The sequence below is a fragment of the Streptopelia decaocto genome, assembly GCF_964273445.1.
Source record: "Streptopelia decaocto genome assembly, chromosome: 18".
Classification (NCBI taxonomy): domain Eukaryota; kingdom Metazoa; phylum Chordata; class Aves; order Columbiformes; family Columbidae; genus Streptopelia; species Streptopelia decaocto.
In genome coordinates, this window is record NC_138673.1 from 4,620,806 (window position 1) to 4,646,896 (window position 26,091).

General features: G+C 41.9%; 1 protein-coding gene across 1 annotated transcript; it reads right to left on the bottom strand.

The window, feature by feature from the left end:
* Positions 1 to 2,114: 2,114 nt before the first annotated feature.
* MYL10 (myosin light chain 10) lies at positions 2,115 to 25,669 on the bottom strand. Its single transcript, XM_082068451.1, has 7 exons — positions 25,631 to 25,669; positions 17,974 to 18,060; positions 15,133 to 15,208; positions 13,573 to 13,677; positions 9,281 to 9,359; positions 3,419 to 3,467; positions 2,115 to 2,671 (listed from the first exon to the last, which is right to left on the bottom strand). Exons 1-7 carry the CDS (start codon positions 25,631 to 25,633, stop codon positions 2,573 to 2,575), a joined length of 498 nt encoding a protein of 165 aa, XP_081924577.1. The 5' UTR covers positions 25,634 to 25,669; the 3' UTR covers positions 2,115 to 2,572.
* Between the last annotated feature and the right edge of the window lie 422 nt (positions 25,670 to 26,091).

A 26,091-nucleotide genomic window follows, 5' to 3' on the forward strand; every position in this document is an offset into this window, starting at 1 on the left:
AGTTGCAGAAAGGCAAGAAAATTTCGGCAGCTGGTGTGTCTAAAGAGCAGGGGGGTTTCTTCTTAGCACCTGATGTGTGTGTATGAGCTCTGGTGCTGACCTGAGGGATGGAGGGGGAGAACATGGGACTGCTCAGGCCAGACTTCCATCAGCCTAAGGTGCCAAAGAGCTGTGTTTGAAGTCAGGTAACTAGGCAGTAACAGATTAAAAAGGGCCTAACAAAAAGTGTGCATGCCTTGATGGAAAAATGTGACCTCATCTTTCAAGAGCACTATCCTTCAGTTTTTGCCTACCAGCTCTCTAGATTGAAGGCTAAAGGCAAGCCTGTGTGCCATTTTATCTAGTCTTCAGTCTCATTCTGAAATCTTTAAAGAGTGCAAAAACCATAAGCACCATCTGACATCTGATGCCTGCGTGACTTCAGCTCATATTATTGGAACAGTCAGTACTCATTTGGTTGGGTATGTGATTTTGTAGAGCTCATACAAGGTAGTATTAGACTTTGCATGAGTGTTTGTAGTATACAAGAGCATTTTCCAGAACCACTGCTCAAGTAATTTCCAAATAAAGCCTGTAAATGAAACATCCATTTTGCAGCCCTCTCCCATAAGCAGCTCCTTTCTTTGCTGAGAAGTGCTGTCACTTGCTTGGGTCTGCATAAGAACCTAAACCAGAAGCTCATAAATCATCTTCTCTGCTGTGCCACTGAAAATCCTCTACATCCGTGACCTCCCATTGCGTATCTATAACCCCATCTTAGAAACAGTGGTCATACACCTATGAGGAAAAACACATTCTGGGGAGAAAAGAGCCATTGTGTGAAACAGAGGCCAGAACTATGTTTGTACAAGAAGTCTCGGCTTCTGGTGAATTAGCCATGACGTGGAAAAAATGGTCATGCAGACTCTTGCATTACATGAGGTTTTACTAATCCCCAAAGCCCGGTCAAACTGCGCACCTTGCTGGGAGGGACCGGTCTGGATGACCATGCAATTGTTTCAGATGTTACAGGAATATACAGCAAGAAGTGGTAAAGCCCTCTCCACAACATCTTCAGCGAGATTCATGCGAGAAAGGGCCCTATTTTGCTTCTAGCTGTGCCCACCAATATTTTAAGGGAGATAATTATTGATAGATACAATTGGGAATCACCTACCTATACTAGAAAAATATTGTGGTTACAGGAATATGTATAGTGCTTCTGGGAAAAGGGTGAGATCTTTTTATATCAATTTTGTGTATGCCAGGAGCCTTCTCATTCCAGTTGTCCTGTATGACTGAAGAGCACTGAGCAAGGTTTTGATGGAGCAACAGAAAATGCAGGTAGGGGTCAATGTCCTATCCCTGAGTCATGCAGACGCTAAAGCATTTTCATGTAGTTTCCGCCGCTCCTGATGAGGGCAGAATTTGACACCTTGGCCTCAAGTTCTTCTACAAAAACTAAGATGGAAACAGAAAATAACTGGCTTGTTACTTCCTTTCAGTGTCTGTGGGACTGTGGTGCCAACAACACTGATGCAAAAGGAAACCATTTTCATTAGTTGTTAAAACAGCAGAAGCTTGTTTTACTTTGGCTGCAACATCTTCTGACTCCCACGCAGGAAGTATTCATGCAATATTCCACATAGGCAGAACATGTCCAGTTCCTAGAAGTCCAAATACATGAAACTTCAGCCCATTTTAGAAACTACACTGATCCTGGATTATGGCAGTGAGAGGTAGTCTGCTTTCATGTGTAACCTGGGCTACAGTTCCTGAGTTCTGTTCTTGTCTTTGTCCTTAGACTTTTGAAATATCTTTGGCAAAAGACATCCTTCCAGTGCGTGCCTCACCTGTAAAACAAGGCTAATGGCCAACGGGTGAAAGAGCAGGCCTTATTGTTCTTTCATGAACAACCTCCTACACATAATAAAGGTACCTCTGAAGGGAGAAATTCATTAGTACCGGTTTCTAAGTGTGCCTAGGTCAATTTTACTATGAGAAAAATAGCCACTGTTCCACTACTTCTGTTCTTTTGCACTAAAGCAAATGAATCAAGTGGTTTTTGAAACTGGCCACATCACTGAGATGGACTGGGCATATTGCATATTCACAAGAGCTTAAGATCATTTTATTTACACTTTCATTGCTAGGGGCTGCAAAATGGAACAGAATTCTACTTACTAAATGTTCTTCCTGGTGCAATAAGTTAGAGGATTTCTCAATTAGCACATGGAGCTTACATATAAAAGACAAGAGGTTAAGCAACACTGCAGTGCCCAATCGACCATCTGGTGAACATTAGGATTGTCAATAAATCACGAAAGCACCAGTTCATCAAGAAAATTCCATTTCAAACCACTGACAGGAAAAAGAAAAAAAACGCATGGGAAAAAACTCACAAAATTGGTATTTTCATCTTTTATAAAAACAGGAGCATTAAATAACTTTAATCTAATTTCAATTGTTTTATTGGTTCTCTTCTGATGACCACATGGTTTCACATACTGAATGTTTAGCCCTTTGTCTTGCACACAAAAGCATTATGAAATAATTTGGTGCATCATCACAGGAGAAGTTCATCTCTTTCCTCTTAGTCTTTCTCCTCACCATGGGTGATAACGTAACAGAGGTTCTTATAGTCAAGATTACCAGAGACATCTGGAGGGAAAGCAGCAAACATCTGATTGATCTGTGAAACAAAATAGAGATAAGTGTTAAAAACATAGGACTGTGGGACAGCAGCAAGTACTGCTTTTCATTTTCAACCCCGTTCAGCTCCCTTCTGCCTTCATCCTCTAACCACTATGGAAAATTTTTCCTTAGCTTCAGTAAAATGGAAACAGGAATTAGGACACAACTAGTAAATACAGTCCTGCTATAATCTCAACAAGTTCCCCGTCGAAAAGAGCTGCTCCCGAAATCCAGGTAAGCCATGGCCAAGTAATGTACTTCAGTCTGCCCTCCAGCCTGTTCTTGCCATGAACCTGTTCCACTCAACCTCCTCTTCCGAAAATAAAGTCCCTCTAAATTCTTGCCAGCCAGCAGAATCCACGTTCAGTTTCAGACAAACCACAAGTCAGTACCTCCGTTCAGAACTAATTTCAGATTTCAAACAAAATAACTCTCACAGAAATGGAAACCAGATCACAGTCCCCACCCAAACCCACTTGAACTCTGGTAAATTCATTGCCCAGCTCACCAGAGAAAATAGAGCAAGAGATAGGCCGGGCTTACACTTGGATGGAAGTCCAAAGAATCTGTTTGATTTAGCCATGGAGCTCTTCAGATGAGACGTTTTTAATTGTTCCTAATTGCTAGAGCTGGCATCAACCCCTGAATTTGAGCTAAATTCATTAATTTAAAGAGGGGCAAATACTTACAGCTGAACAGTGGCTGGATATAGATTCCTGTTTTGAATAAAGCAGAAGGTCCTTACCTCTTCTTGACTGAATCGGTCTGCCTGTGTCATGAGCATTTCTTTGATGCTGTTCAAATAAAATGAAATAACCTGATTAAAGGGTGATAATGGCACATGACAATTCAGATGGCAAGATCCCTCCTGAAGTCGCATGAAAGGAAGTCTGTGTGACCGCATAAATTAGAGCTGTTAATCCTTATATGATATTGTAAGAGGTTTTCTGTGGGCACCCATCAGTGTCAATGCCTTGCTCTGCCAACTTATTTTGCTTTTGTGACATTTTATAGAGGTTTAAAATTGTTTAAGGTTATTACTCTAATTGAAATACAGCAATTTTGTATGCTTATCTTAACCTAAAATGGTAGGTTTTCTCACTTGTTGTTTAAAGTTCGAATCGCTTAACAAAACCCAAAGACTGAATATTTTCTGTAAAATCTGAGCATGAAAGGAACAGAGCATGAAATGAGAAAGAGGACTTGAAAGAGAACTCCAACAGCTATTCCGAATCATCATCTGAGAATCCCTTTATTTGCATGCAGTCATTCCCAGAGGAGACCGTGAAACTGCATGAGACTTGTTGTATTTCACGGTACAATGTCTTGATCTGGAGTTACAGCACTGTAACAAGGAGCTTATCCCACACACAATCTGCATCCTATGCAATTATATCAAAGAGAATATTTTTGGGACAGACCCTCAGCTGATTTACCCTCTGTTTTCAAACTCATTGTGAGAAGTCAGTTGAGCATGTAATTTTTTTCCTTAAGTTTACAGCAGAAAAGAAAAGCCAGGAAGAATAATTACTGTTTCTAGTCTAACCTCTTTTGATAAAGTGTCCTTATATTTCACTCAGTTACACATGTGCTGAGCACAATACAGACACAATGTACTGAACATCCACCAGTATGAGCTCAGTTATAGCCCATAAAAATCCCTTTCACTTGCACTAATATCTTCCTGTAGAACCACAGAATTACACAGAATCACAGAATCGACTGGGTTGGAAAAGACCTCAGAGATCATCCAGTCCAACCCTTGGTCCAACTCCAGTCCATTTACTAGATCACGGCACTAAGTGCCATGTCCAATCTCAGTTTAAAAACCTCCAGGGCCGGTGAGTCCAGCACCTCCCTGGGCAGCCATTCCAATGCCTGACCACTCCCTCTGCAAAGAATTTCTTCCTAATCTCCAGCCTAAATTTCCCCTGGCAGAGTCGAAGCCCATGGCCCCTTGTCCTATTGCTGATGCCTGGGAGAAGAGACCAATCCCCACCTGGCTAGAACTGCCCTTCAGGTAGTTCTAGAGAGTGCTGAGCTCAGCTCTAAGCCTCCTCTTCTCCAGACTAAACAAGCCCAGCTCCCTCAGCCTCTCCCCATAGGGCTTGTGTTCAAGTCCCTTCCCCAGTCTTGTTGCTCTTCTCTGGACCCGCTCCAGCACTTCAATGTCTTTCCTGACCTGAGGGGCCCAGAACTGAACACAATACTCCAGGGGTGGCCTCCCCAATGCAGAGTACAGGGGAAGGATCACTGCCCTTGTCCTGCTGACCACGCTCTTTTGGATACAGGACAGGATCCCATTGGCCTTCTTGGCCACCTGGGCACACTGTTGGCTCATGTTGAGCTTCCTGTCAGTTAGTACCCCCAGGTCCCTTTCTGCCTGACTGCTCTCCAGCCACTCTGTGCCCAGCCTGGAGCGCTGCAGGGGGTTGTTGTGGCCAAAGCGCAGGACCCGGCACTTGGCCTTGTTGAGCTTCATCCCATTGGAATCGGCCCATTTTTCCAGTCTATCCAGATCCCTCTGCAGAGCCCTCCTGCCTTCCAGCAGGTCGACACTCCCTCCCGACTTGGTGTCATCAGCAAATTTGCTGATGATGGTCTCAATCGCCTCATCTAAATCAGCAATAAAGATGTTAAACAGGACTGGACCCAACACTGACCTGTGGGGGACACCACTAGTGACTGGCCACCAGCTGGATGAATTCCCCTATTAAAGAGTTTGCATTCACACTGAAGAGGCAGAGTTGTCTCCTTTCGTTACTACCAAAGGTATTTTTACATTATCAGGATTTTTTCAAAGTTGGTAAAACAGGCTATAAACCCATGATAACAGATGAGCAGTTTGTTGTAGCAAAACAGAAGCTGAAAGAAGTACAGAAATCTGGTTTGGTTTGTAGATTTGAAAAAAGGGTTGCTTTTTTGAAGAATTTGTTGTGGGGGAGTAAGAGCAATATATCTTCTGGAAACAGCCCTTTCTGCTTTTTAAAGTGAATATTTATTTCTGCTTTTTAAAATGGGTATTTAAAACTACTTATAATAGGAATCATGCCTGTACAGGAGCACTTCCATATGAGCAAAATTCACCTCCTGCAAGTGCAGGTGTTCAGGCAAAATAGTAAAACTTCCCTTGCTGCTCCTGTACACCCTGAGTCTCCAGTGTAAAAAGTCACACAGATAAAAGTGCAGTTTTGATGGCAAAGCTACAACTGCACTTCCCCATATCTCCGACACACATATTTTTTTCCAGTACAAGGCTACAACAAAGACATATCCCAATTTGCATAAGAGGCATATAGACTTGTGAATCTCTTTCTTCTTGATGTGAAGTGCTCATTTGGAAGGACAGAAAGGGAAAACTGAAAAAAAGAAGTTTCTGGGTAATGAATAAGGACCTTACCCACAAGGACAAGAGTGAAAATACCCATGCAAGTTCTGGGAAATGCTCTGAAGTCACAGACAGAGCTTAAGCTACTGTATATATTTTTCCTGCATTACTTTACCATGCTCTTTACTTAGGAAATTCTTTCTTCAGCTCTTTCTCGCATATTGCAGTTTCTGTTTTGTTTTCCTGGCCATTTGTTATGTGAGTGTATTTTTTGAGATGGAATTCTCAGATGATCAGTGGGTGCAAGAGCAGAGAGATCACTCTTATCACCATAAATCGATTATTGGCTATATGTGCATGGGGCAAACAGCATTAGCAAATGTAAGTAGGATGTGTGATCCAGGAAGGAGCTCAGTGAATAGAAGGAAGCACTTACAGCAATTTTGTCAGAAGTCACAAATAAACTACATCACAAACAGGAATGAATTAAAAAGAGATCTGGGCACTATGTGTTTTCTATTCACATGCTTAAAGTATTTAGGGGAAAAGAAAAGATCAAATATCTAATTATAATCTTCTGATGCACAGCCCAGTAGGCTCTGGCACACTCCTAAGGAAGAAGGACTGAGTTAAGGATCTATGCTCATTTTCCATTATTTATTTTATGGGGAAACGAACACTCACAATTTCCAAAGCTGGAGATTATGCACTTTATTCTTTGTATATCTTGTTTTCTTTTTTAAAGACTATTTGCTTCTCAAAAAAAAAAATCAAAGTCTTCTGGGCAAATAAAAATATCCATTTGCCGTAAGAGTCTAAATGCTATCTCTTGTCCTGGCTGACACCAGTTCCTTCTACAGTTACAAATACTTTGTGACATTCTGTATTTTCAAAACATTTTAAAAAATTAGCTGTGAAATCTCTGGGATATTTTAGTTTTCCACTGGGTTTTCCCTTTCTACGCTGCTGTCTCAGAGAAAACCAGGTGAGGTGAGACGACCAGTGCTCTACAACGATGAGAAACATCACTAGCTCAGCCAAACTAAGCTCCGAAGGTCCTGAATGTGTGTAAACTCCCCAGGTCCGTTCTCATCTGGTACAAATCTGAACAGTTTTGTTGGCCTCAGCATTAGACGCAGTTGATGTTGGCCTGACTCACTTTGTCCCAGGAATGGCGTTCAGGGCTGAATCATCTGACCTTTCCGAACGCCATGCCAGTTTACACCAGCTGAGAATCTGACCTAAAGCATTTTCTCGTTTTGACATCATGCTATAGGAAGGATTTTATGCGGGGTACAACGATGCAGACAAACAAAGTCTGTCATTGAATTTGGAAGGAAGTTCTAAACTCCTGGAGCTTCTGGAAAGGTTAGAAGACTCCATCCCAGCTCCCATCAGATGGACTAAGTGAGTCACTTCCAGACTAGAGGTGAAAACATGCAGAGGGAAGAGACATAAAAATCCCCAGAAGGATATTAACTCCATGAACATAAAAAGAAGTTGTGATTAAAAGGTCAACATGGCTGGTTTTGGAGAGAAACATTCCAGGATTTTTTAATATGGAGAAATATTATTTATTAACATTAACTGTCACATTGAAATGGCCATATGAGCCAACATAAAAATTATTTCAAAACCTTCAAATGTCTAAATTTTGGAAGCATATGAATAGAAGTTAAACCTCAAAGACATTCACGGAATTGATTTAATGGTTTGTTCTGTAATGATCAACGTTACCCTCGGGTCTAATAAGTAAACATTATGCTCTGTTGTGGTGATGAACTGAAACAATTGTCTAATGTTAGCAGTGCGGAGGGGGCGGGGACAAGGTTGACCTTTTCCATCAAGGAAAAAGAAAAGTAATTCTCTCTCATCTTAATTTTGGAGTGTGATGCTGCATTCCTAATTTCCCCCCAAACTCCAACTGGCTTCCAGCATCCAAGGAATGTAGAACTGGACACAGGGTGGCAAGCTGCAGATTTTGTATGCAGTATATTGTTACAGATAGTGGTGGGAAATATAATCTTTCGTGGGGTTTGTGTTATCAGAAGGTTGTATTTCATGGTTGTGATTTCACCACTGTGTGCTCTGGCCTATTTGGCAACAGGTTATGTTTTATTCTGGTTGTTTGAGTCAGTTCTGATGTATCTCTGACTGTTCTTCCCATGCTGTTTGGATACCATTACCTCCCAGATAATCAGGACAACTGTTAACCCTCTGCTTCATCTGATCGTTTGTTACATCCACTTGTGTTTTAACTAGTTTGGAAGTTCTTTAGTGAAAAGGCTGTCTCTTTTGTTTTATTTTGCATATTGCTTACCATAATAGGATTCTCATATCCACTAGGAATTAAATGCCACTGTCATAGAAAAGCATATTGGTAACAGAAGGAAATATTGTACGTGAATTTTGTATTTTCAACTAACTTCCGTGAGACATCAATAACTGCAGATAATGTCATGGAAAACTTCACCTCAGAGGTTCTGACAACACGTTTAATTTTCATTTACCATATCACAACATTAGCAGAATTCCTTGATGCAAATACAATTCTATAACTCATGGTTCCCTAATAAACTTTCTATACATATTATAGACTGTTCTGGCAGTGCAACGAAGATTCACATTTGTGCAATTAGCACTTAAAGTCCTTTTACCCTGCTTTGCTGGTGTAACAGGTTATGAATACAAATTAGGTCTGGCCTCTTTATTTTAAAAATAGCCATATTGACAATAATTATTAGTATTATTTAGTTTGGCTCCCACCATATCTAGTGGAAATTTACAGCAAATTCTTGTCTAGAAGCTGAAGGCTTAAGCAGTAAACACATAACAAGGAAAATGTCCTCACAAAAACCACGTCCCTAAGTTAATTAAATTGATCACTCTTTTTTAAGAAGGTACAAGCTTTCCCATTTTAGTCAAGCACTCTGAGAGTCAGGCACCAGACATCCATTTTAATTTTACATATGGAGTTAATCTACAAAGAGTCATGTGTTGATTTATACCCAGACCTTCAAAAAAGGCTATCTAATGGCCTACATGTGATTATATTTCCGTTGCCTTTTGCAATGTCTGAAGACAATAACATCTCTTTTTGGTATACAAATACATTCATACAATAGTCCAGTCTTTTAAGTCTGGCTTACAAAGCTAAATGTTTCTCTGCTTGACAGTTCCTCCATCTCTTAAAACACTAAAAATACAGCTTTTAAGCAGTTCTTTAAACCTGTGCAATTACTATTATTATTCTTTTAAAAATATTTGAATTAAACTTACTAGTCTGCCTTTATGTGGCCTTTTCCTTCTGGGTCGAAAATCTTAAAAGCATTCAGAATGGTTTCTTCTGGGTCCGTGCCTAAAATTAATGGAATATAATTTAGAAGCCTGGATGTATTTCTATAGCTGCCGAATACTTGCTAAGTAATTGCATTCACTTGAAAACAGTGCAAAATGGAGAATTCTGCAGTCATAGGTTTGAAGACAAAGGTTCCGTAAGTCGGCAGCATTTGTCATGTCAGATAAACAATAGAGGTGAATAGTTCAATGCTCAGAAGCTTAAAAATAATAACTCATATCTATTCTATGTCTGCAGCAGAGAAAACTTCCAGGAACTGGTCTCCAATATCAGTACCCAGAGGATTAGTGGCTTTCAGAAATGAAAATATAACAAACTGTTTCCATCACTGGCTTCCTTTAATCTTGTGCTGTACGTTCCTTGTAAAAACACTTTTTGATGTTACTAGTTCTTCGCTATATAGAGAAGAGGTTATTTCCATCACTAAAGGAAATGGAGCTCATCATAAAATCCAAGTGTCAATGGAATGCAATGGAAACAGGATGATCAATGTAAAATGGTGATTACGTTCTGTACTGCACTCCCACTTAAATATCTCTTCATTAAGTGTTACTTACAGAAACAGGATGGTTTAAAGCACTAGACTATGGCTCTGAGATTTTACCTCTGCTCTCAGCTGGGGCACAGACTTTTGGTATGACTTTAATTTTCCTGCTTCTCTGTTCCCAGCAGTAAAATGATAGTAACAGTCTTCCTTTCCTTCCATCCTTTATCTGTCCCATCTATTTAGACTGGAAAAACACTGGGTCAGGGACCAGCTTCCACACTGCCTTCATCTTGGCTGGGCTTTCTGAGTATTCTGTGAGACTGCAGATTCTGAGTATACTTACAGCCAGTTTCAACCCACACCAAAGGATACGCTGTATACTCTGACTATTCCCCAGGATTTCAAAATATTACAATAGTATATATAATAAAAATCATTATTTATAACTGTTGGAAACAAGATTAGCAAGCAGGTAGACTGACCCATGGACAAGTCAAGCTACTTGGGATGCTGAAGTGTTGAAAGTGTGATTAAAAAAAGGTAATAAATGAATTGCAGTTTCAATGTTTGTTTCAAAGTTCGTTAGAGATAGAACAAGAAAAGAACCCAGTCAAGGGGCAGTCAACATGGCTTCACCAAGGGGAAGTCGTGTTTGACCAACCTCATTGACTTTCATGAGGACATAACAAGATGGATGGATGATGGCAGAGCGGTGGATGTGGTCTATCTTGACTTGAGTAAGGCATTTGACACAGTCTCCCACAGCATCCTCACAGCTAAACTGAGGGAGTGCGGTCTGGATGAGCGGGTAGTGAGGTGGACGAAGGGAAGAAGCCAGAGAGTCGTGGTCAGTGGGGCGGAGTCCAGTTGAGGCCTGGATCTAGTGCAGTGCCTCAGGGGTCAGTACTGGGGCCGGTATTATTCAATATATTCATCAATGATTTGGACGAGGGAATAGAGTGACTGTCAGCAAGTTTGCTGATGACACGAAGCTGGAAGGAGTGGCTGACATGCCAGAGGTTCCAAAAGGTTCCACTTAAATTTGAGAAGAAACTTCTTCTCAGTGAGGGTGACAGACACTGGCCCAGGCTGCCCAGGGAGGTTGTGGAGTCTCCTTCTCTGCAGACATTCCAACCCGCCTGGACACCTTCCTGTGTAACCTCATCTGGGTGTTCCTGCTCCATGGGGGGATTGCACTGGATGAGCTTTCCAGGTCCCTTCTAACCTCTGACATTCTCCCTGCTCTAATGACTACATCCAATCCTGATGCCGCCTTAGTCTACTTTGTTTAAAAGGTTTCACAAGAATTAGTAACAGTATCTTAGTGGCTATAATAGTGAATAAACCCAAGGCTATATGACTTCTTCTCACACACTGGACATGTATATTTTTTTGCCAAGCTGTAGGCAATGTATTCAAACTGTGCTGAATACATCATCAATACAAAGAGCATTGGTATTTAATGAGCATTTTGATTGTCCCATGAAGAGAAACATCCTCCAGCTCCGAGGACAGGGCTGCATTTTAAGTAGTCACCACTGTGTGGGGGATTTTATTTTTTTTTCTCCTTACTGTGTTTTACATTTTCTACTCTGTCATACCCTTGGACTTTGGCTTTGAAGAGAAGCAATGCAGCAGGCATTCTTTATTGATTAGCTGGTAAATAAAGTGGTTTCTTTGATGTGCGGCATCTCTGTTTTCTGTACAAATTGTATTATTCTGACTCCCTGTAGAAACAGCTCCATGTGGTTGGCATTAACATAAACCGAGTTTTGTTAGCTGTTCATCTGGCATCATAATCTCAATATACAAAGCTAAAGCTCGTCCCGAAAATCCCAGCTTCCCCTTTATGACAGAAATCAATTATAGCACAACAAATTTTACTTAGAAAGCACCTTTCACCAAATTCTCTGAGTGGTACTTAGCTAATAAAGAGTGTTGCAAAATTGCCATATCCACTTCCTCTAGCCCTTTCTCCCTTTCTAATTGCACTACAAAGGCTCTTCATCCCAATTAGTTTTGATTGGGAATGTGCAGTCTTTTGGCTCTGCTTCCTTTGCATGACAAACCCAACTAGAAGGTCATGACAAGCACAGCTGTGATTTTCCCTTCACCAAATGGAAATTAAAGAAACCCTCCTCCTCTGCTAGTGGCCAACAGGAAACCTGCAGACAAGAGGGGTGCACTTCAGCATTCGCCTTCCTGGGCTGGCTCTGCTTTTATCCACACAGTTGGTGGGGCTGGACTCTTTGCCAGCTTCACCAGTCATAAGAGACAAGAGGGAAGAGAGGAAAGGAAGAAGAGCTCATTCCCATGCTCAGTGTCATCATAAGCATCACAAATAGACAGGGATGGGAAGCAGGGCACCCCACAAGAAATAGTCACATATGCCAGAGGGAAGATTATGGAAAAGGGCACTCTACTCTGCAAGATGACATCCAGAATGGAAAGGTGAAGGTACCACTGTGATCAAGACAGATTGATGTCTGGTAATAAAATCCCCTCCTCAGTGTCAGCCCACAGCCTTCTCCATCACCTCTTATGCTCCCCAGACATGTTCCTTACCAATAATGTATTTCTTTGAGGACTAGCTACATTAATTCCTCCTTTCAGACCTCTCTATTTTCTATTCCATGTGTAGAAAGCCATTCACTGAAACTGTGCTCAGCAATACAAAGCCAGAGTCCAGCAGAAACACTATAAATGTTCTTAAGAAGATGGGATCAGATTTTTCAATTTTTCTGTTAATTAGTTATTTTAACAAACTTCTGCTGGACCTCACCCTCACTAACCTCATCTGGGTGTTCCTGCTCCAGCGGGGGGATTGGACTGGATGAGCTTTCCAGGTCCCTTCCAATCCCTGACATTCTGGCATTCTGTGCTTGGCTAAGGCCAACCTTGCTTTGAATGTCAAGGCTTTCTCCTGTCTCTAATGCACATAGGAAGATGGAGTTTCTCTTGGCCTTGCGCTCCTTCTCTTGCAGTTTCTAGCCGTTAACTGTATAAGAGATACAACTCAATTACTAGTTCCCACAACAGATTTAGTACCCACATTTTGTGAACTCCTTACAACGATCCCTATGTATTCTGTGGCAATGGGCAAAATCCCTCTCTCTTAAAATCGTAAAACCACTGAGATTAAATCATTTCAATTTATTCATCCCATTAAGAGTTATTCAGAGAAATCTCCATCCAATGGCAAAAATCACTGTTGACCTCATGTGAAACCAAGGCTGGGCTGATGGGTTACAACTCAGAGAAAATGAGGGAAGGGCACGTTGCTCCTTCAGGCCCTAGAACTGCAAGGATGATGAGAGGTCATGTTTGTATCATGAAACAAATGAATGCAGAAAGTTTTTTTTGTAGAAACACTGAAAATACTTTAAAACCACTGGGAGTGATACCACTACAGCAGGAGCAACTGGAACCTACTGACGGTGAATAACTTGTCTGCACTGTGCTCCAGGCTGCCGTGATTTCATTACTTTCTGGACCTCAATTTACCACTTTCATGTTAGCTTATGTAAGCTGAAATCACACCTTTGAATTGTCCTCTGGACCGTCCCTTAGCCTTTTCATACTTCAGCCCTGTCTGCAAAAAAGGAGATCACTCCTTGCCTCTAAGCATTGTTCTGTGGATACATTATTATAATGTGCAAGGCGCTGAGATATTTCAGCGCTGAGGATCTTTGACAGATACCTCTCCAACCCCCCAAAGGTACTTACCTTTCAGCTTTTCCCCAAACATCGTAAGGAAGACAGTGAAGTTAATAGGACCTGGCGCCTCCTTCACCATGTCTTCAAGCTCTTCATTCTTGACATTCAGACGACCTGTAGCAGGGATCATTTTTCATAATAAATCACAAATTGTGTTTCAAAAAATGATTCCCATTCATCTCCTCCCACTGGGGAGCTCATGGCTCCGTGCAACTTTGCTAATAACATGGTAGAACACAACTCCAGGATGCCCTAGTGCAAAACAAATCAGCAGAGCTGGCTCTAAGATCAAAGGGTGACTGAAGGAGTAAGGAGGATAAATAATAGGGATGTGGCCCACAGTGGACAAAAGAAGGGGCACTTCCAACTAAATTGGTTTTCGTTTACTTTCTCTTTTTTTTTCCCCTCCAGGTGAGATACGGGCCCCACTGACATCAATGCAGCAGAGTTCAAAGTGACGAAAGGAATCCAAGGTCTCAATCTTTGCCCTCCTGTATACTAAGATGCCTTTCTGAGTAGAGGGTAGATGGATGAGGTGAGGAGTTCTATCCCTTACCCATCCTTGTGCAGTCCTATGGATAAGAATTTAGACCCTGGCAACCCTAATCACACTGAGTAGTAATTTGCTATGACTGTACTTTATAGGCATTGAAGGGCTTCACTGAACAGGAAAGATACCAGAACTTGGCCTTAAGAAATAAATATTTCAGGGTAACAGTAGCTACAGGCCAAAGTTTGCAAACCTCACTGTCACAATAAAGAGTTCAGGAGCTTCTGCTCTTTGCACTGACTCTGCTGGCGTCTGATTCCACCCCGGGGAGCACTAAAGATTCTTATCAAGCTCTTTTTAATAAGATCCAGATGGCAAAAGCCCAAATGCCTACATCACTGTTCAAGCCTCAAATGTTGCAACAAGGATACAACTCCAGGTTTAGGATCATGAGCATTTTGATTTTTCCTTTCCTTGGGAAGACTTGCTTTAATCTGCTTGATATTATCAGGACTGTGATGCTCATGGAATGGACAATACTTAATCTCATGACATGCACATTCCACCCCACAGAAATGCACAACAGCACGGAACCTCACATGAAGTCTTCCTACTGTTGTGTGGGCAGAGGGGCAGCTAGTCCATGACAACAACGGTAATCGGCAGATATTGCACGGCTCCCGAATGAAAAACGCGCAGCCTGGGAAGCCTGGATTCAGAGACGAATCAGAAATGCTTGGCATGGACCCCTGCTTGGGTGGGCTTTTTATGAAACAGTTGCAGGGGAGGGATCGGTGCCTTTGGGGAGCTGCCAGCTGCACAGCCCTGCTGCACCAGCCAGGGCGTCCCTGAGAGACCTTCATTCGCTTCTGGAAGAGGCCGCCCAGGAGGCTTCCCAGCTGGAGCTATGTAGAAAGACAGCAACTATCACAAAGGAGGGAATCACACTGAACAGGTTTCCTTTTGCCTCCTGTGTATCTCACTACTTCCCTCACTGTAATTTTAACGCTAACTTCTCTTATGTGCTTTAAATTTAAACTGCATTTCCTTTAAGTATTAAATTATTACTACCGGTTTACCTAGTGCAGCAAATGTGTCTCTCAAGTCAGCTTTGTCAATAAATCCATCCCTGTTCTGATCCATGATAGTAAAAGCCTGTTGGAAGAAAAAGGAAAATTTATTGCCATTGCCACGTTGCACTGGACAGTGCTACGATCACATATACCAGGCCAGGGGGTATTATATTCATGCTGTAAAGAAGAATATTTAACTTCCTTTGATTCACCCGCATCGTGCCACTTCATTGCACTTTCCTCACTTTCAACACATTACTGTACCTTGGCAAGGGGCTTAATTAAACCCACCCAAACTTCTTCTGACTAAACCAATGCTCAGTGCAGCGTGGATCTGGGCTGAAGCCAATGCTGGCAGCTCCAGCCATTCAGGCCTTCACCCATAAAAGTTTGAATTAAGGAGGCTTTAGTTAGGGAGGATTTAGTCAGTGGTTACTCTGTGTGTTTTGTACCTTTCCCATACCTCATTCCTTTGCGCAGCAATCATCTGTAAAACATTTCATTACTGTACCTACCTCTCTGCTATCAAGCTAAAGGCAATTTCTTCTGGGCCTTAAAATGATCCATCATACAGAGATAGCTGAGTTTTCAAAAGTATGGAGAAATGTAGCTTTCACAGTGTTATTTATTCAAAGTTTGTTTCTCTTTCCAATAAATTGTATCCTTCAGTCACTATTTTGTGCTCTGACTGACCTTGATGTGTTGACCTTAAATACTTCTTGTCAGGCAAAATTTAACTTTTGATAGGATAAAAACAGGTATTTTTCTGTTTTCAGCCAGCACAGAATTTATGTACTCTAACCATTATTTACCAAGCCAGCTAACTGCCTATCTATTTATTTACCTATTTGCACATCTGTCTATTTGCTGCCATCACACTTTTAATGTTTCATTGATTTTGAAATATTTTACTGACCTGAAATTCCCCTGGTCATACTATGGGGAGTATTAGTAGAACCAGGCATGTCTCTGGAGCAGGTTATCTGTCTGATGGGCACATTAACACAAGAGCATATTTTTACAATGACCAGGAATTATTCTTGCATCAGTATTATTATGAAAGACAATGTTCTCCTGGGAATCCAGCTAGTCCATTGTCTAGTCCATTGCAGCTACAGCAACTTTTAAAGTCTACAGCTCTACAGGGTGCACTTCTTTCCATGATCGTATTATATCAACATATCTTCATGTAGTTTTACCTCCAGTTTCTTACAAAGCCCCACTGCTCACATTCCAGTTTGCCCTTGTGATTACTTGCAGCATGCATGTTCATAACCCTTCGTTTACCTGCCAAACCATCACCTTATAAAAAAATTAAGCCCAACTCTTTCAATTTGTGGGAGGGCTTGCTTTAAATGGTGATCCCCACAATCTGGAAGCAAAACAGAAGAAAACATGAGGAGCAAAGCAGAGCCCAGCAAGCTCACAGAAGACAGGAAGAGCATTAGGTATGTATTATAATGAGTGAACTTAAAGTAATGTAAAGACTACAATGCTGAAACATTTTCTGGTGAGCTGGTTGAAATCTCTAGATAAAAATGTTCTGATCAAAACCAGCTTTTTGGGAATACTTGTCCCAAGAATGCAGTTTTTAGACACAACATGGTCTTGGTTTTCACTGGACCACTCCACTGCCTCATGCTTTTGCCATTATTCTGCCACCATCCTCCCAAAAATAGTATTAACTTCTTTAAAGTAGATCAAATATAGCATTCTGACCAGTTCTTTTTGTTGGCACATCTTCAAACAGTATTCCTTGCCTTGGAGAAAATAAAACTGGTGGTTCATAGGATACAGAGAAAAAGTGGGAGAAGAGTGTTAAACATGGTCCCATTAACTGTGGGGAAAAGTTCATTGTTTTCAATTCATTTACCTGGGCCACATTTACAATCCTTTGTACAGGTTTTTAGTCTCTTTTACCACTGAGCTTTACTGGTGGGAATCCTCACCAGAAGTAAAGTTGAAAGCTACATGCACAACATGAAGTAGTAGCTATTTACCACATTGGAAATTGCTTTGGAGATGTGAGTTAGCAAAAGATGGGGGAAAAAAAGAGTAATTTTAAATGAGAAACCAGTGCAAAATGTGATGGCCTCACAGACATTCTGGAGTGTCCACTCAGAAAAAGAACATAAACTCATCAGACAAATTTTCTGAATTTAATATACTCAGCTTTTATGACGGGCCATTAGATTTACCTCCTCACTGGTCAAAGAGTCTACAGTGCATGGTAATACCAAATTATTTTGGAGCTAAAAGATACTTAGTTAATCTTAACATGTTGTTTTGTTTTACTGACATTTATGGAGAAAGTCAGCTGAGGGCTTCTTGGTATTTTTGTGTCTAGTTTGTGGGCAGTATTAGAAGGGTACAGAAGAATATTTTCTATTGCTGTTGTGGAACAGCCCACTAATTAAAGTTCTGGTTCAATAAAGCATCTCTATTCAGGGTAATACTTGAGCATGTAAGGCTAGTTTTATTTAAAATACCACTTAACCTTAAATGTGCTCAAGTGTTTTCCTGAATCAGGTCTAAAGTGGATAGATGATAATTTTCCTTGATTTTGGGGCAGGGGCTTGGAGGCTTTTTCAACAAGTCTAGAGCTTGAAACAGGGGAGTGAGGGAGGAACAGAAAGAAGGAAAGAAAGAAAGAATGAAAGAAAGAATGAAAGAACAAACAGACACACAAGGAAAACGATACACCAGCCAAAACCACAGAGATGATTCAGAAAACAACTGTGTGTTCTATTAAAGCAGATGGAGAACTGAATAAGGATTACAAACAAAACCTATGTTATTCATTAGCAATGACAGGAGACTATAGAGAACAGCAGAATAGTGACCAACCTCTTTGAATTCCTGGATCTGGGTTTGTTCAAACATAGAGAACACATTGGAACCACCTTCTATCTTCTTCTTTGCCTTTTTTGGGGCCTACAATACAAATAAGAAGATCAAATATATATTACTTTGTTAAGGACCCATGAAAACAAATTCCATCTTTAACAGAAGGTAATGTATATACAGTCAAGTAGTAAAAGTGGATTGTGTTTTGTTATGACAAGGTTTTTAATTCAATCCACAATATTTCTATGTGTGTGTATATATATAAATGGGACAAAAAATGCTGCTTTAGTAGCAGAGGAATCTCCCACTGAGGTTTTGCCATTCCTTGGCTCTGGGCTGGAACCTGACAGCTCGGATAAACAAGGACACCTTGTCACTGTCCTGCCTTGAGAAAGGTGGGGGACCCAAGTGGGACGCTGAATATCACAGCTGGGCCTCTCTTTGTGTCCCAGGGATCTGCCTGTTCCTTGGGCAGGGTCACCTGAGCCGGACCAGTTGATGCAGGACACTTCTCTCCCTACGACACCTGCTTTTCCAAGCTCTGTACTAGAGGAGGAGTGATACAAGCTCATAGTTTCACCTGGAGACATAAGCTGCAATTTCCAACCTGCTGCTCTCTAGAAATACAAGCAATTCAGGTAAGTGGCTACAGGTGCTGCTTCTGCCCAGTTCCCATGCAGGGACAGGCAGCCAGACAAAACATGAGGCCCTGCATGAAGAGTCAGTTCAGGAACTATAAGATGAAATCATTTCATTTCCTACTCTTGTAGAAGTGTTTAGAAGTGTGCTCTGTCTGGGCCAACACTGACTGAACAGATTCTTCTTGTGTAGGAACACTTCCTACACTTGGAGGACAGTCCATATTCTTGCACCAACCTATGGCAGTACACTAATTGCCTTACTAGCCCATATAATTTTAATATTAAAGATAGTAGTCTTAAATAAAAGGGTGGGCCTGCTTTTATCACTATTTTGTAGTCTGAAGACTGAGACAGAGGAAGATTGGGGAAAGAGCTACAATGTCTAAGAATCTAATCCCCACCAGAATCAGTCAGAACTAGACTTCACTATATATCTTTGACTAAGGGCACAACCAGCTTGCCTAAGACAATACAGTTCTTGTTCTGCAGTAAAGAATCAAATCTGTGATTCCTATGGATTACAGAGATGTCTTAACCACAGCATTGTCCTTACTTGGCACAGGATAATGAGCTACATTGCCTTATTTTTTCTTTACTGTTTTTACTTTTAAACTTCATCATCACAGTCCCACCTGGTTCTCATGTCATGGAAAATTAGTCTCACTTAGTTTGGGCTATTCTGCATGAAACAGGAGGCAACTTCTACTGTCTCCTTTCATCAAAATAAGAAAGCCTGTGAGTTAAAATTCAATACTGATTTCAAATACCGTGAGGAGCAGAGCAGCTCAAGGAAATATTCCCGCTTGACTCTGTTGGAAGGATACATTGTCTGATCAATTTAATTTGCGAGGCAGTTTTCCGTACTCAGCCACCCTGGTTTAGATGCTGGGTTGAAAATTAGGACTATGGTAGATGCTCACCCACAAACCCAAGCGCCAGACCTGTCAAGCTCCAATCAGCACTAAAATCTGGAAATAGGAATGGAAATGAAAAGAAAAATGTATTTGTAGAGAGGATAAAAATAAGGATAGAATGCCACTGCAGGCATGGTAAAAAAAGTGAATAAGTGGAATGTTTAATGAATGTAGAAATATTGATTTTGGAATAAACAGATTCCCTCCTCCTCCTCCACATGAAATAAGTGTTATTTTGAGCTGCAGTGGGCAATCTGCCATGTAACGTGAGGTGCCCGGTAGAGCTTTTCAACACTTCCAGATTGAATGGAAATGTTAAGAACAATCCTACGTATTTATTTGTATTTGTTCGCCAAGGTAAAAAGAAAGCAGATGTTACCAGTGGAATGGATTGCGAGCTGTCTGGGGGATGTGACCACAGGGCACACGGCTGGCCCAGCGTTTTCGGATGGGTAATAAAACCAGTTCTCCTGTGCTCACGTAGCTCGTCTTTATGAACACAAAACATGCTTGACCATCCTCATGCTCTGCCCTGCGGTGACCCAAGACAGCATCCGTATTCAGCATGATAAATATTCCCCGTCCTAGCCAACTACCTGCATCTTTTTATTAAGTCAGCACCACAATGAAGGACTGAGGGCTGTAGCTCCAGCTTTTATTCACCTCAAATGCCAAACACTGGCAGTATCTCCATTATTCCTCAGTCTAATGGGTTCTCTGTGCTGTAAGGCTTTAAGAAAGGATTGTAGCTGTAAGAAAGGATCAGATCAACCCAAATTCTGGTGTTCAGTATCTGTTAGAACCAGACCAGCAACACAAAAAAACATCCAAAAGTTTATTTATATTAATAAAGTTCTATTCAAGGCAAAAAAGACTGAAGACCAGCAACCCAGAGAACAATCACCATACCAGGAGAAATTCATCCCAGCATGAGATTTATTTGGTGTTACACTCTGGTTAGTCGTCTCCAGACATTATAAAAGATCAGTGCCCATATGGCTCAATCTATCTTGGTTTTTTGTGCTGAAGCTCTGGGTGTGGATCCTATTTGCGATCTGCTCACTTGTGGAATGGGGCTGAGACCACCAATACATTTCACAGGGGCCAAAGTACAGCTGTTGGATGGGAATGGCTCTTGGTTTTGCCTAAACAGTATTTGGAACGTAATTTATGTGCTCTGAAAGGCTGGGAAATTCATAATCACAGAAAGATACGGCACCTTGATTTTATATGACTGGTGGATAGTTATGAAGAGGAAAGCTGAGAGGTGAGCAGGTGGAGCAGGAGCAAAATAGAGGACGTTGTCACTGTCTGGGTGGGTAAGTCATTAAAAGGCAGCTCTAGGAGAACAGAAATAGGTCTCTGCTGCTGTCTGAAAACTCCAAACACTCCAGACATTTTTAATGACTAGAATTGGGATCTCTCTGAAAGGATGGCATAGTAAAAAGAGCAACACAGAGCTGAGCAAACATAGTGCTCAATGTCAAGGGTTTAGTAGGTGACCCACACGACCAAGTGAGTGACTGACACATCACTTCTGTCTGCCTCGATTTCCCCATTTGTAGAATGCAAAGTGTGCCGAGCTGCACTCTGCAAAGAGAGCTGCTCTATCTTCACAACGTGTGCTTGGAGACTGACGTACGAAACGTGCCAGATGAGAAACTGAAGAGCCGAGGGTCCCCTGGGCTCAGATTCCGAGGCCTCAATAGCACAGCAGCGGGAAGAATGTTGCAACAACTGAACAAGCCTATTAATATTCCTGCCTGAGTGTATTAATCATCCCATTGTGAAGAAAACAACACTTCACTTTAGAAGAGAAACCACAGGCTTGTTGCGTATCAGTCATTTGTCTTACCAGTGTTAGCACTCTCTCAATTAGCCTGGATTTTAAAAGGTCTTTTTTGTTCATTTATTTGGTTTGATTTTGGTTTGTTTTAGAAGCTTCAAGTGAAAAAATGGAGCCATACCAAAATCCGGTCCCAAGAAAGCACTGTTGGACCAGGCATTCGCTTTGAGCTGAGTTTACTTCACTGAAGTTCTTTATGTTTCTCCTTTCTGGCACGTCAGGGAGCCAGAGAGAACAAGGAGAGTGCAGCGACACGGGCACAGAAACAGCGAGTGTGCGCTGCCTTTGCTCTCTGGATATTAGAATAGGGATTCATTTTTCCTGTGTTGCAGAGGGGGGTGTCTGTTCAAGTGAATCAGAGTGAAGAAATCTCTGATTTCGGCGTGACCTAAGAGAACAGGGGACAGGGAATCAGTTTCTATCTCTACATGGAAAGCAGAAAGGAGCTGAAAATACTTGGTTCTTACTTCAGAATGTGAGGCGCTGTTTACCCTGATAAATTCATGAAACCTTGCTGCTAGAGCAGGTTCATGACACCAGAGATACAAAGGAAGTGACACCAGATTATCGCAGAGCTTTATCATCTCAGCCACTTCAGTGAATTTATCAGACAACCCAGAACAGTTGGATAAACCAGGAGTTACCGCAATACGAACCAAGGTACGGCCCCAGGACGGGTGCTCAGGTGCTCGCTTCTGCCCTCCAGTAAGTCTGAAGGAACCAGCCTCTGCTCAGTGTTTTCTGCAGAACCACCTCCACAAGCAATGAGGCAAAACAGGCAGCGCTGCCAGAAGCCACATTTTCAGTTCAGTTTGGGGTTCCCCGTTTGGCCCACCGTGCCTTAAATCACTCAGAAAACACTCTAAATAGCTAAGGATGACACAGTTTGATATTCCCGACAGCCAAAGTAAAAACACAAGCAGAAACACGTCTCCATGCAGCAAGTTATTATGTCTTCTTTCAATTCTTTTACTGAAGAAGACACCAGTGGATAAGCAGGTCTCCTGGGAGGGAGTCCCTCAGAGAAAACCAGTGATGTACACTAGGAAGAGCCTGATTCTGTTGTCTTATACCCTTATGTGTTCATTCAGTTCATGGCAAACTAAACGTAAGATACTACCAGCTTTAAATTGCACCGTTTCACATTTTATACTTCCTTCCCCTGCAACTGCACGCATGACTTCGGAAAAGACAGAATCATCCATCACCTCGCTCAGATTCTGTCCCCCACTGTGATCCACAGTGTGACGTTAACTCTGAGTTACTATTACTTTTTCATCCATCATACTCTCTCCTTGTTTTTCATCCGCTCTGGGATCTCAGTGCTGACGTTTTCTGTCTTTGAATTTTCATTATCATTGAATCCAGCTTCTGAATGAAAAGTCACATTTTAGGCCCATCCAAGGTGCAGAGGTGCACAGGACTTTTGTTGATTACTGTCTTATAATTTTGGTCTGCTGCAATAATTTACATTGCATCAGCACCAATGATCCCAGCTATGGAGAAGCCGCCCTTTTTTTAGCCTGGTTTGGTCCTTTTCATGGCAGGTGAGCAGCACAGGGCCAACCCCAGCGCATGCCTTTGAGGGAACAGTCTAGAGAAGTGAGCAACATAAACCGCTCTAAGGGCACAATTTGCATTTCAAAAAGGCAACAGTCTCAGATCATTCAAATAAAAACCCACGTTATCAGAACTGAGAAACGGAAGATCTTTTTATTACCTACTCTGCGCTCACAAACAGATCCCTCCCGTCTCATCCTCACTCCATTTTATATGTAGTCCCAGCCTCCCACACACCCACCCAGACACACAGACCTTTGATCCCTGCGAGACACAAAAATCTGTTGGCCCGCATCCTCCGTGCTTCACACTCCCATGAACTAGTGCATTCTCCTTTGCCCCATATACAATCCCTTCCCAATCACAGTCTCCTTGTTTTCTCTTGCACAGATATACAGGGAGAATGTCTTATCTCCCAAAACTTATATCGGAACAGCAGATAACCCCTCCAACCGCAGACTGCTCAACCTCTATGACCCCAAATTTGCCAGCTGCTTTCCTCACCCATCAAAATTTCTTCCCCGGCGTATACATGTAAACAGATGAACAGTCCCTCTCTACCTCCACAGTCCTCTGTGCTCACAGATACACACGTATGTACACGCACACACGTGTGCAGATGCAGACACAAACACGTGGACAGTTACACAACTGGCCACATCTTCGGCTGGTGAAATCAGCAATCGCTCCACTGGGGTCAGCGCTCACATCAGTACAGGTGGTACATTCCAGGCAGTTAAGCAGCCTGCAAAACACATTTGATCAGAATGCCATCTATTTTTGGTTACTCAGTTCTCTTCAGCATAAGGAATTTACTACAAGGTGTCAGTCGAATCGAATAAACACTGGAATCTTTTGGGACCACGAAAAAGGCTTCCCTCTCCTTTCTTCCACCTCTCCTTCCCGTCCTCCTCTCCAGCAGCACAGAGCGTGTGGGGAGACATCACAGACCCAACTTCACTGAAATTGCCTGGAATTAACGGAGAGCCGTCGACAGTTCTCAGAACTCCATTCCACAGCACTTGTGTGGTCTGCTTTTGTTAGGAAAATTATCTCCCTGAACCCTGCCTCTCTCGCTCTCATCAGCCCTGGATGTCAGAGCCTGGTAGCACTGCCTGACTTGTAATTATTTTTTACTGTGCTGCTTTGTCTGCACTAATCCTTTGAAAGTAGCTTTACTGCACATCTGAAATATTATGATGCTATAAAACCTCTGTAATATTTATAAATCCCTTAAGACATCATAAAGAGAGAAAAAAACCTCCCCACAGAGTTCATCTAGCATAATTACATATACATTTCCCTCTGATTAATAAAAAATGATCACTTCCTTATGTAAAGATATTCTTCAGCTTTCTTTCATTAAGGCTATTTTTTTCTTTCCATTTTAAATCTGTTTCATGTGTCCCTGTATAGTAAGGTATCTTGGAAGATTATTTTCCCAAAACAAAAGGCACGATGAAAAGAACCACCAACAGCGAATCACCACTTGAACTAGGAGTGAGGAGACTGAACAGTCTCTCACTGTATTTTCACATCTAACTTAAGCAATTTCACCACAGAATGTCCTGAAATGTCTTCAAACATCAAGCAGCATGCTGTGTCATCAAACTGGACAGGAAGGAAGAAAACCGATAGATAAAATTAAAAAGAAGAGGGGAAAAGGAAAACGTAAGACCCAGCACTTGCCCCCCACCCACACAAGGGCTGGCTTAGACTCTGCTGAAGCTGATCAAAGGGAAACCTGTAAATCCACAACTGAAGAGGCACAAGCAGCACAAGGCACTGCTCACTTGTGAACCAGGGGTGAAAAACACCATTAGTGGCTCGTGTGCTCAGTGTGAAACCACCAACACTGGGCTTGCACTGACTGAAACGGGAACCTGCTTTTGTGCGTGAATTTTAGAAATCGCTTTGAACGTGGTTTTATCCTGCTCAGAACAGAGATTGGATCCCATTCATCACCTGCTTAAATGAGATCAGGTTTAAACTAAGCTTTGAGAAAGCTTTTCATATACAACTCCCTCTCCGGTGTTCTCCGGAATCTAATGTTCTGTAGCACTACTTTAAGACAGACAGCCTGAAAATGACCTGCAAAAAGGAGAAAAACAAGGAAAAAGAAAATCACCAGCTTTTTTTTTTTTTAGTACTGTTGCAGTCATTCCTCTGGATTTGCAGAACACAAAGAGCCCAATCTAGCCACTGCTCCTCAGGCAGGAGCTCCTTGGGATCACAGCGAGTGCGATCAAACGAACAGGGCAAAGAAACAAGGCACAGAAATTTCTGCAGTCCTTCCTACTTCCCCTCAGTCTCAAGAGCAACACGGTTAAAATTACAGAGATATCCCTTTCCCTCACTCCCCATCACACCATAGCAAACCTTAGCACTAATTAACACCAGCCGTGCCGACAATTGCTGCCCTAGTTAGTGTATTAGTCTTGGAAAGAGATGCACAAGCTCTTTCCTTCCGTAAGTGCATCCATGTTCCTGAGCTTACTCATTTGTTAAACACATGCAGAAAATCCCATGGAAGCTCACAGCTCACTCCATGGGATGTATCTTCATTCTGAATGTGACACCAAGTATGAGATTTCACGGGGTCCAGTGTGATCATTACTGTGCTGTTTGAATTGTTAGGGTCAGAAAGAAATACAGACAGAGATAAACAGAGAGAGATGGGAAAGAATAAAACCTACCATACTGCTGCTGCTCTTTCCACCCCTTCTCTGCCAACTAGTCAGCCAGCAAACACAATGCCAATTGTCTCTTTATATAGTATCACCAAGGAATAAAAATATGCCCGCTCCAAGTTTAGACAATAGATGTAAGGTTGGAAAAGTGCAGTAATTGGATCCCAATACCATTCCAAGCATCTGTTCCACGCACGGCTTTTGCTTTCACAGAAATAATGCAGTACATAAGTAGAGTAGGCAGTTGGGACACAATTGTACAGCACTCACGATAAGCTACAGCTGAAGGGACTTTCCCCTGTGCGTGTAAATAATGAACACAGGGCACACGCTAAAAAACATTTAAGTGGACATGGCATCCTGAAAAAAGAGAAACACAGTCCTTGAGAAAATGCAGAGGAAACGAACAATCAGTCTGGGCCACCGAGATGTCTGGAAGCTCCAGAGTCTGGTGCATGAATCCGGAG